Here is a 12,559-nt window from a genome sequence, read left to right as displayed (position 1 = left end):
ATGGGCTGGCTTCTGCTCCATTCACGTGATGTTGTCCCTCAATCAAGCCTTTTATTTTTGGAACATACAAAAGCAGCAAATGACCTTTTTCTTTTAAGAGGCTTTTGTTCGTTTTTGTGGCCCCAGGTTGAAAATTGGACAGCTTTCGATGAAAATATGTTCAGTGTACGACAAGCTTTGCTAAAGTATGTATAAAATAATGTATTTGTTTATTCATGCTTTGGGACCTATCCCCTGCTTATTTTGACGCGGAGAAGACAATATAAAATAATGTATTTGTTTCTTCAATTCTCTGCCAAACTACACAAGATTATATCCAATAAGATTTGTTTTTGAGAATTCGGAGATTCGTAAATTACGTTCATTCATTATATATTTAAGATTAATTTTTGTTAAGTATCATTTTTGTTCAATTTTACATAAGAAATTTTTAAAAAAATTATGACTGCCTAATATGTAATAAAATATGATTTACGAATCTTTAGGATCCTCACAAAGAGAACTCAGAGAGTATCCGGATTCAGATTACATGACCATATATGGAGGGACTAGGATTCTTTCATCTCATCTTTCTATCCTCTTCCCTCTCCTCCTCTAACATTCTCTATTTTATCTTTCTCTTTCAATATAAAATTAATATAAGATGTTATGTAGCTTAATTATGATCGTCTAAATAGGACGAGAGGGAAAGAGAGGAAACAAAAAAAAAAACAAAAAAAAAACAAAAAAAGAGAATCCTCTTCCGTTGCTTTTTTACATACCGTATCACAATCCCCGCATAATGATAAGAAACCAGTTGGAACTATCTCAATTCCCACGCAAGAAATATACCTTACCATAAGGATGAATCCATTGCTTTTTTATGTACCTTATCATAAGGAAGCATCATCATCATTATTCATACTATCTCAATTCCCACGCAAGAAATATACCTTACCATAAGGATGCATCCATTGCTTTTTTATGTACCTTATCATAAGGAAGCATCATCATCATTATTCATACTATCTCAATTCCCCTGCACTCATCTCGTCAAGAAAGAAAGAACGAACTAAAGAAAGAAAGAAAGATGGCCGAGCTTGCATTTCCGTTGGCAGCCAAACTCATTGAAAGGCTCAGCTCCATTGCTTCTGAGGAGATTTGCTTCGCGTGGGGTGTTCAAGCGGATCTGCAGAAACTTGGACGCACCATGTCCACAATCAGAGGCGTGCTCTTGGATGCCGAAGAGAAGCAAGCACGTAACAGTGCCCTACGCAGTTGGCTACGACAACTTAAGGATGTGTTCCTTGATGCGGAGGATCTGTTGGACGAGTTTGAGTGTGAAGCTTTGCGAAGGCAAGTGGTTCGTCGCAGTGGCACAACCAGAAAGGTACGCCGTTTCTTTTCCCGCTCTAATCCTGTTGCATTCCGCTTGAGAGTAGGTCATGAAATTAAGGACATAAGAGAGCGGTTACATGAGCTTAAAGATGATAAGAAATTTGCTGATCTTCGCCCTGATCACCATCATCATCAAATTAGTGATAATCTAAGGGAGAACATGAATACGACCCACTCCTTTGTTCGTGCTTCGGAGGTTATTGGTAGAGAAACAGAAAAAAATAAAATTGTTGATCTTCTAATGATACAAGGCGATGATCATCAAGGTGGGGATAATGGGAATGTTTCTGTTATTCCTATAGTGGGATTAGGAGGTTTAGGGAAGACCACCCTTGCCCAGTCGGTGTACAATGATCAGAGAGTTGTTGGGAGTTTTGACTTAAGAATGTGGCAGCATGTGTCAGTGGACTTTGATGTTACTAGATTGACAAAAGAGATCCTTGGCTCTACATTAGGTACAAAGATCAGTGAAGGGTTGTCTCTGGATCAGTTGCAAGCACAACTACGAGACGCTTTAAAGGATAAGAAATTTCTACTCGTCTTGGATGATGTGTGGAACGAAGATCGTATCAAATGGAGCAAGTTGAGAGATTTGTTGATAGAGGGGGCCAAGGCGGGAACTAAGATTTTGGTGACGACACGGAATATCTCAGTTGCTTCAATCATGGGCACGGTTGAAAGCATAAATTTAGACGTTCTCTCTTTTGAGAATTGTTTGACTTTGTTTGTAAAGTGTGCATTTAAAGAAGGACAAGAAAGGCAACATCCAAGCCTCTATGAAATGGGAAAAGATATTGTAAGAAAGTGCGGAGGGGTTCCCTTAGCTGTGAAAACCTTAGGTAGTCAACTTTACTCAAAGACTGATGAGCGTCAATGGAAATTGATTAGAGATTCTGAGATATGGGAATTAGAACGGGAGGGAGATGGTCACATTCTACCTGCTTTGAAACTGAGTTATACTCAATTGCCCTCTCATTTGAAGCAGTGCCTTGCTTGCTGTTCAATTCTTCCAAAGAATTACATTGAATTTGATAGCAGGGAATTAATCAATGATTGGATGGCACATGGAATCCTTGAATCTCGTGAACATGGGGATATGGAGTTGGAAGACGTTGGTGAGCTATATTTCAAAGAGTTATGGGACAGATCTTTCTTTCAAAATGTTAAGGATTACACTCTCCTCTATGAATTTGATATGCATGATCTCATCCATGACCTTGTACAATCAGTCGCACAGGGTGAGAGTTTGACAGTAGACTCTGCAGGCACCAAAGGCGCCTCTGAAAATGTTAGACATCTAACATTTTTGGAAGTTGGCCAAAATGTTTCAACAACCTTGCAAAAATTGAACAAAGTGCGGTCTATACAAGTAGTGAGTTGTAAACTTATTGATGAATCCTTCCTCAGCACCTGCATTTTAAGATTCAAATATCTGCGGGTGCTTAGGTTATTCAATTCACCTTGCGAATTGTTGCCGACTTCCATTGGTTCTTTGAAGCATTTGAGAAGCCTGAACTTGGCTGGAAATGAAAGAATCACCGCACTGCCCAATTCAATTTGTAAGCTGCAGAGCTTGCAAACTCTGGGTCTCTATGGATGCGTAAATCTTGAAGAGTTGCCTAGAGACATGAGAAAGTTGATCAGCCTCAGATGGCTTCAATTAACCACAAAACAATCAAGTTTTCCAGAGGATGGAGTGGGATGCTTGACATCACTTCGATTTCTTTATATTTGGGAGTGCAGTAATCTAACGTGTTTGCCGCGTGATACGAGTTACCTTGCATCGTTACGCACTCTGATGATAGGCAATTGTGAACAACTTGATTTGGTGATGGAAAACTATCAGGTAATTCCACTAAGGCTCCAAAAATTGTGGATTCAAGGAGTACCACGAATGGTGGCATTGCCTGAATGGTTTCAAGGAGCCACAAACACACTACAACTCTTGGTTATAGATGATTGTGAGAACTTGGAGGCATTACCTGGGTGGCTGACGAGTTTCACATCGCTTCGCAGGCTTATGCTCGTATCATGTCCCAAACTGTTGTCTTTGCCAGATGAGATGCATCGCCTCACTGCCTTAACAGAGGTTAGGATTGTAGATTGCCCTGATTTGGAGAGGAGATGTCAGCGCGACACAGGAGAAGATTGGCCAAAGATTTCTCATGTTCCAAATGTTTCTTTTGAAGGGCTATGAATTTCTCGAGATGCGAATAGAAACATACACTGCTGTCTTCAATGCCGCCTGCCTCTGTTTGTCTTAGTTTCTGAGTTGCTTGTAGTTTGTTCCGGCCAATGTAAATTGTGGTGGGGGCACAAGTGGATTTATATTTCAGTAGATTAAAACATGTTTGATTTATTGTAATATTACTCCAATTTAATCAACCTTATTTATATCAAACTCCTTCCTTATCAGTCACACTTTGAATCAACCTTACTTGACTATTTTACTTGCTTATTTGTTTCTTGGAAACTCAAGTCTTTTAGAAGCGGTATTCTCCGATCTAGTAATTCCGACAGTCGGAGATTTCAGCGTCATCAAACTATGAGAGGAATTCAGCATTTAAATAGAAGAAAGGTTGCCCGCTAAGTCAAATTTTGACCCATCTCATAACAAAATTAAATAAAATTTTTACTAAACAATAATCAACTTCTTGATTTCAAGCCCCGAAGACTTAGGCAGAGTGAAAACTTTGTTATTTGTCATTCAAGTTAATGATGTAATTCTCTAATCCAATTCTCAGAAGCACCAAAGAGAAAGGAAAATGCAGCTGGAAATGGAATGAACTAATCCCAAATGCAATGCAGTAACTCCTCCATCTGAATTTCTGTTACAACCACACCGTGGAGTCCATCTGGTTTTCTGTTAATAAAGAAGGAAACACGATACAAGTAGGAAAGATAGGCACTTCTATTAATAAAGAGAAACCAGAACGCTACAACATTGGCCACTCTTTCTTAGCAACATAACTTATGAAACTGGAAAACTACAACATTATTGGATAATCTAGTTACTTCCCAGGCACTTGAGTCTCTCAATCCATCTTGCTTAACCACACATCATCATCTCTTCAGATGCAAGACAATGTCCTAATAGCTAAACTCTTCATATCAGATCAGACCACTTACACTTGGATCTCTACTGACCATCTGTACATCTCTTTTTCTGGTACCGGGATGGTAATCGTCGTTAATCCAGATGCAGAGTCATACTCGAAGTTGGTCTCGGCGTTGTCAACAGTGCACTTCAGCGGCCGCTGGGAACAGTATGCTCCAAACCTTCCACATCCTCTGGTTTTGAGACCAATTGTTGCGGTTGGGGATCGGTTCTCGCTAACTTCTCCATTAGAAAGCTCAGGTTTCTTGTCAGAAGCCAATTGGATTTCAACCTGCTCCACAGCAGCACTTGAATTGAACATGTCAAGTAGGCCTATTGGTGCAAATGAGAGGTCGGATGTAATTTCCTGCAAAGTACAAAATTATCAGTTACCCCACTTAGTGGGAAAAGGCTTTGTTATTGTTGTTATACAAAATTATCAGTTAGTAAAATCCTTTGCAATGATTGGAACTTTTCACGTTCAAATAAATGTTGGTGATAGCATGACTAACCTTGAGAGGACAGAAATGGAAAACCTCATAGTCAAGAACTTTAAGAGTCACAGGCACTGAAGCACCTTTTGGCAACCGAAGAACATCACCTGACAATCAATCAACGTTTCATATCGTTACAAAGTTGAAGAGCAGGAATACTATGAGAATAATGTTACGATTCATAACAAAGGCAGGTAGAATTCTTCTTAAAACTTCGCCATTATCATATTGACACGTTATTAGAGAACTCTGCTGCTTCCATGGCAATCTAAAGTGTTCCTTCAAACTAGCTTCTGTAAACAAAGTAGTGGTACCTGACTTATGAGCATAAACTACTGTTTCTCCATTCCAATCAGCACCAGCAACTTGAGCAATGGCCTCAACATCAGCGGCACGAACAGAACCACTGAGGGTACCGGGAGAGTAATCATGAATGCGTGTCTTCTTTTCAATCTTGCACCAACCGGCACCTTGACAGTTAAACACACCAACCACACCAGAGAGATTGTTGACATTCCATATTTTGAGCAAGCTGCAAAGAGAATTATTCACACAAGCTTTACTCATGGAGGCTCTCAATTTTAACATAACTTGGGAAAAGCATAAAGAGAAGTAAATAGAACAAACCTTGTCCTGTCTCTTGCTGGATCAGCGAAGAGACAATCACGTGTAGGCCTGCCAGGTAACTTGGCACGGAGGACAGATCCATCAGGGAGAACCAGCTTCCTTAGGAGGTCAAAATTGTGATTGCCTGGCTTATCACTATTCATAGAAATACCAAACTTATGCATTAGAACTCCTAACTCATGAAGTGGCAATAGAATAAATTTGTTTGATACTTTGATGCATAGAATTACCTCACATAGATCGCACATCCACCAACAGCACGGGCTGCACCGTGGTACTCTGCCGCTGGGTGCAAACTCTGCAAAGGATATCATGATATACACAGATGAGTTTGTTTTCTTAATGACACTGAATGTCATGCATAATCAACCAAAACGATTGCAGATAATCACACAAATTGCAATTGTAAATCTTGAATAAACATAAATATTGATGTTTCAAGCCTCCACCAAATAGAATAGACTAATATACATCAACAACTATATTTACAATTATAATATAACCATAAGTTAATGAGCACGTACATGACTAGACACTAAACTCAGGCCCTTTGAGGAAATGGCTCCTCATTAGGTTTCCATAAATCATCATCCAGAAAAGGAAAACAAAAATCAAACAAATTGCAATTGTAAATCTTAAACTATGTTTTACAATAACAATAGAACTGTAAATTTTACGAGTGTGTACATGAATAGAGGACATTCGAGGAAATGGCTCCTCACCAAGTGTCCATAAATCATCATCCAGGAAAGAGCAAACAGTACCAAATGTCCAAGACATAACGAACTAACAAAATAAGATAAAAAATGCTTCATTATTTTACTTACGTGAAACATATCCCAGTCAGGTTGCATGAATTCTCCAAGGAACAGGGTGTTATAAGCAACGGAAGATATGTGAATCGTGTGTGAAGCAGGATCCCGGGGATAGAAGTCATCAGAGGCTCTGACCACAGCAGTCTGCTTGGCACTGTAGAGCCCATCAGTGTTGTGACACATGCAAGAAATGCATCCATTGTCAGCAAAATTTCGAGCAACCGAAGCCTCAAGTGCCTGGTGGTAGCTGCGGGTCAGAGAAACTCTTCCACCATGACCAGACCCTAGAGTCTCAATGATGTTCTGAACATCAACCTTAACTCCATCGACTCCACAGGAAGCCAAGTAGGAATGAAGCTCATTGTAGAAATTGAAAACTTTCTTCGGATGTACCAAACCAAGACCATGAACAGTTAAGCTGTCCATAACTATATCTGGTTGGTTGCCCTCTACACCAGGGGACGTCACTGGGTATGCTAAAGCAGTGTCATAGTGTTCCATGCCAGAAGCAGCTGGTTTTACTCCACCCCAGTACCTAGCTAGAGCATGCCATGCATAAACAAATCTGTGCCAGCAAGAAACATAAATTCGACGAATTAGTAACAATACTACTTGCTGTACAACTCTTAAAATAAATTCTAATATTGGTAAAACATCATAAAACGTCAAGCAGAGCACACAGAATTCGACAAAAAAATTATTGTTTGTTGTTAACATAGTCGAGATCATTCACTCCACCATCACATATATTGGTAACTGAATTCATGTTTTAATTCTAAAGATCGTAACAAATATGATTCTCCGCGTCATCTTTACTACCACCTACCATTTTCAAGAACCAAAAATAATGTATTCTTAGATCCTAGCATTACCTTACTAAGCATCTAAAGTAGAAAAAAAAATATATCTAAAACGTTAGTAATAGAACAGCTGGCAGTTCGGGAGTAATCGTTGCTAGTCCAAGAAAGTAACCAATCAACTAGGACTACTTACTTCACATTGTGATGCTGCTTGGCTTCATCCACAACGTGTTTCAGGCCAGAGACTTGCTCATTGTTGTGGTCATTCTTTTGGAATTTTTCGTTCTCTTCGATTCCTGTCAACCTACTTGCAAACCTGCAATTTGTACAATCAAATGTTAAGTATATATTATACAACAATTGCACAGTTTATTTCGAATAGAAATTTCACAAGGATACAATATATATATATATATATATATATATATATATATATATATATATATATATATATATATCTCACAATATAAACAATTAATAAAACTGAATTAATAAACCACAAAACACTGACTTGGTTAGGAAGATAGAGGCTTGCAGTAGCAATCTCCTAAGGCAGAAATACGCTCCTACACCAGTGCAGTAGTTCAAATGGATGTCTATCTTGTAGGATACAACTATCTAATCCAAGTTCTTACACACGAACTTGGATTCTTGACGAATTGATTGAGCGTTTTTCTGTGAAATATGGAGAAAGGAAAATGAAATTGATGATCCAGTTTCTGATTTTTTTGCCATATATATAATGGCATAATTTGAACAAATACAACCGTTCATGCTTATCAGTTTTTAAAAACCGAATGCAACTGTTCAATCAATTTTTAAAAACTGAACGTAACTGTTCAATCAGTTTTATCATTTCGGAAAAAACTGAATCCAAAAAATCAAAAACGTAACTTGTGTTTTTCGTCCATCCGAGCCCCAAGGCCCATCTTTGACATTTAATATATACACCCAAACCCTCCAAGTCTAAAACCCAAGGTCCATAGCTTTAGCTTAATTCATTTCAAACTATAAGTGAGTGAACCCACTTATAAAGATGTAGTGTTAAAGTTGTTTGGCCGATGTAGGACTGGCAGTCCCACATAGCACAAGTTCCAACACAATTAACATACTCCCATTAACTAAGCAACTCCTTTAATTAGATTGACCAAGCAGCAATGTTTGGAACCAAAAAAGCAATGAATGATTGTGGGTAAGAAGACGACAAAAGAAGATCCAAACGTATCCTATGCCAATCATGCACGCAGAACATGGAAAGAGAACGGTAGGAAAAATGATTAAAGCGTAATCATTTAACATTGAGAAATAAGAAAGAGGCGCTACTGTGCTCCTTCTTGTACAACAACACCAGAATCCTTGTCTTTATTTTCAATCTGTTGCCAACCGTCATCAACGATAACATGTCATCCACACCCTCAGCTGTGACATCGGTGTAAAAGGCATCCCATGTACACCAGCCAAACCAGTCCAGAAAAGAAGGCAATTAAATGCAACGAAAAGATCGAAAATTAGATTCATTCAAGAAACGTTCGTGATAAGTCATTCCAATTGCAGAACACCAATTACAGAAGAAAACAATACGTGCTGGCCTTACCTTTTTCTACTCGCGTTGAACAAAAGTTTTCTTGTGTTTTTCCACAGCCCTGTTAATGAAATTGAAAAATATGGAGTCATGTGCAATGAATACAAGAAAGTTAAAGACATTACCCTAATCAAGACTAAAATATACCTTTTTCTAGCATTAGCGTAACCGTATTAGCAAACAAAACTAGATATTTAATCGCAGTTTTACAAGGATTACAAGAAAGTCATTAAAAATGAAAATTAAGAACTTACTTTACAGCTTGGGTGATGACTTCAAATGGATTGGTTCCAGCGTGCATGTAAACGAGGCACTGGCCTTGATTGCTCTGGACAGCAGAATCTCCTGCAAAACCAAACACACACAACTAAAAAAAAGAGTAGTTTTCGGTTCTTTTGAACTCGATTTCTGGTTTTTTTTTTTTTTTTTTCCTTTCCACAAATGCTTTAAAGTCCAATTAATTTGATCCATTTGATGGTTTCCATCTGCTCACAGATAATGGAAATCACCATGAAAGTAACTGATATGGTACATAGATTAGTCTCATCTTGCTCACAGAAGTTGAATTAATTTTGTTTTATGAAATTTTGAGATATTTTACATGGACATGTGCCCTGTGGTACTTTCAGTTATGGCCATTGGGCACAAGTATCGGTTGTATGCTTGTTTGGTCTAACAAAAGTGATGCATGATTGTTTTAGAGATGTATTCACACATGCAGGTTATCATGGTTTCATTATATGAAGGATATCTGCATTGGCAGATTAAAAGGCTTCAAAGAAGCATAAAATGTAACTTGCATGTTACAATAAGGTGGCCTTGAGATGATATAAAGTAAGACATTTTGGTCTACAACATATAATAGGAATTTAATATTAGATATTAGTGTAGATATTGTGATTTGATTTCCTTTTATGTCAATCTTATATTAAGAGTCTTGGAATACAATTAAGATTGGTTGAGGTGAATCATAGGATTTTTGCCACCTGCAAAAGTAGGGATAAAAACACTAAAAAAATACTTGCAAGAAAATAAGGTAGTTATAATATAAACGGCTCAAGTAAGGTCATTTCTACAGGGATTGAATGAATAATTTATATAAATACCAAATCCTAATTAATTATTTGAAAACAAAGATTGGAAAAAGTTGATTTTAAATTTAAAAATAATAAAAACGAATTTAACTAAAATGATTAAAGAAATTAGCAAAGTAAAGAAAACAAAGGAAAACGTTTTGAAAACCAAATTGTAAAAGCCTAGGGTTCCGTCGTCCCCTTAACAATCCTATGTAGATTTACCAATTACTTATGAATTACACATGCAACTTTGAAGGTTAGGTTTTCCATATGCATATTCTACATGTGGCATTCAAGCTATAATGTATATCAAACATGTAATCCATTTGTGGCATTTAGATCAAGTATAAACATGCATGACTAATTACGCTTTGTGAAAACCCCTTGAAAAATCATGAAACCCCTAAGATGTGGCATTCGCCCTAGGTGAACTTACAACTATCAATCTCAAGAAGCAATACTCAATCCTCCAATGGCATTCCGACTAAATTGCATCCGATTACTTATCTAAACATCATAATGGTAGCTAAGCATTAAGATATAGAGACAGTTTAAACACAATGATTAATAATTCAAAGTATGCATGCATAATATCATAAGCAATCAAATAAAGACTACATATTCATGTTAAGGCTCGAGGTATCGCCCTAGGAAATGGAAATTAGTTACGAACAACCATAAAACAAAAAGAATTTTATTGAAATAGAAAAATAATAGAAAACACTTTGAAATACAAAGCGTCAAAGCCTAGCTAAGTTCTCCAAATTGATGCCTCCGTTCTCCCCCTACTTTTCTAACGGCTAAATAGCCTTATTTATACTACTACAAAATAAAATACTTACTAGAAAAGGTCTTCTAAAAACTAGGAAACATAATAAATTAGGAAACATAATCCTAAAGTAACTTGGTAAATTCGCCAAAAATGCTTCACAGCCACGTTTTGAATAGGGATGGCAACGGTTCGGTTTGGGGACGGAAATGCTATATCCATTCTCATAACCACAAAAATTAACCATATCCATAACCGCAAATTAACCATCGAGGATTATCCATAACCATATCCACCGGGTAACGAATTTTCAATCAGTTATCGGTTATATCTATCTTCGTCAAAAAAAAAAAAAACAAATTATATTTATCCAATTGACGCATTATAAATTTTATTAGATACTAATTCCGTCATTAAATAGCAACATCCAATTACAAAAAACTAACAATATATTTGAAGTTATTCATGATAACATGCATCAATTTCTTGACAATAAGACTCTTGAAGAGAGATGAATCTGATAAACTTGTAATATTTGATAATTGATATATAAAATGAGGGAATTGTTATTGGCACTCCAAAAATCTCATTCTACACTCCAAATTTTCTATATTAGGAAAGAAAAATACACTTGTGAGAAGTGTAGAATGAGATTTTTCGAGTGCCAATAACACTTCCCTAAAATGATTCAATGAATTAATTTGGTTGAGTATAACAATAAGAGTATTGAATCGATGAGGTTGTTGGTATGCCCCATGCATGATGTTTGGTGCATTATAAAGATAGTATAGGATTAGATGCATGCATAATGAATTAGTATAGAGAGGGTTCGGTAAATTGAAAAAAAAAATTATTACATATCAAATATATATATATATGTATATATATATTCGGGTCGTATTTGAGGACAAATACGGATTGGGGACCCCTATAACCATATCCAAAACCATAACAGAATAAAGTTCATGGTTTTTCCCCATATCCATACCATAGAATTTTCATATCCAAATCCAATCCATTCGAACGGTTATCCACGGTTATCGGGTTTAATGATTAGAATTGTCATCCCTAGTTTTGAACCCAAATCAGCTCCAAAACTGGCCTAAAATATTTGAATCTAAAGCTTGGACTATTCTAAACACTTCTCCAGAAGGCCACAAACCCATCTGAGGTCATCTTGCGCTCCAAAAACGCAATTTAAGCCCAAATTCGTCATTTTCCAGCACTGCGCAATGCTCCTTTATTCCATCGCCAGAAAATAACTGCTTGGTAGAAAAATCTCAAATTTTGATACAAATAAGCTAAGGAACATACGAATATCCTCCAATTTGAATCACTCCAAAATCCGTCCGTTTGAACATGTTTTGCTCCAAAAGAAGTCAAATGTCCTATATTGAAAATATAAAGCAAAGTATCAAAATTCTACCAAAATAATTAAGGAAAACTAATGAAAATAGCTTGAAAACTTTGAGTTTTAACGATAAGGACAAAATAAAGGGTAAAGTGAATAGCACCAGGATTGACTTTTTAGTGTAAAAATGTGATTTTTCGTTAAAGTTAACATTACAGCAGGCTTGTCGTTAAAACTCCCAAATAATTATCAAATTATACTAAGAATAAGGTCAAATATATAATACAATATTGACTCATCAAAATACCGCCAAATTTAGCTTTTTCCTTGTCCTCAAGCAAAACAAAACTAAGTAAAAATAAAAACAAAAACTAACAAACTAGAAAACTTAATTAAAACTCAACTAATACAAAATTTTCATCTTCAAGTTGCAATCTATAGAAAACGTGAAAAATTAAAACATCTATCCAAAAGTTCCAACTAATCCCATCACAGAGTCTAAGCAATTTAGAATCAATTAGAAAAGAATTCATGAACTTCCTTTGGTGTAAAATGAACCAACATAGTTAAG

General features: G+C 36.6%; 1 protein-coding gene and 1 pseudogene across 1 annotated transcript; one reads left to right on the top strand and one right to left on the bottom strand.

Moving 5' to 3' along the window:
- Window positions 1-909: 909 nt before the first annotated feature.
- LOC137713151 (disease resistance protein RGA2-like) lies at window positions 910-3,786 on the top strand. The gene has a single exon (XM_068452417.1). The coding sequence runs from the start codon at window positions 1,070-1,072 to the stop codon at window positions 3,572-3,574; it is 2,505 nt and encodes an 834-aa protein (XP_068308518.1). The 5' UTR covers window positions 910-1,069; the 3' UTR covers window positions 3,575-3,786.
- Window positions 3,787-4,270: 484 nt separating this feature from the next.
- Window positions 4,271-8,952, bottom strand: LOC137712139 (probable galactinol--sucrose galactosyltransferase 2; annotated as a pseudogene).
- Between the last annotated feature and the right edge of the window lie 3,607 nt (window positions 8,953-12,559).

Source organism: Pyrus communis, chromosome 13 (genome assembly GCF_963583255.1).
Source record: "Pyrus communis chromosome 13, drPyrComm1.1, whole genome shotgun sequence".
In the NCBI taxonomy this organism is placed as follows: domain Eukaryota; kingdom Viridiplantae; phylum Streptophyta; class Magnoliopsida; order Rosales; family Rosaceae; genus Pyrus; species Pyrus communis.
The sequence above is the reverse complement of the archived record's forward strand: the minus strand, read 5'-3'. Positions and strand labels throughout refer to the sequence as shown.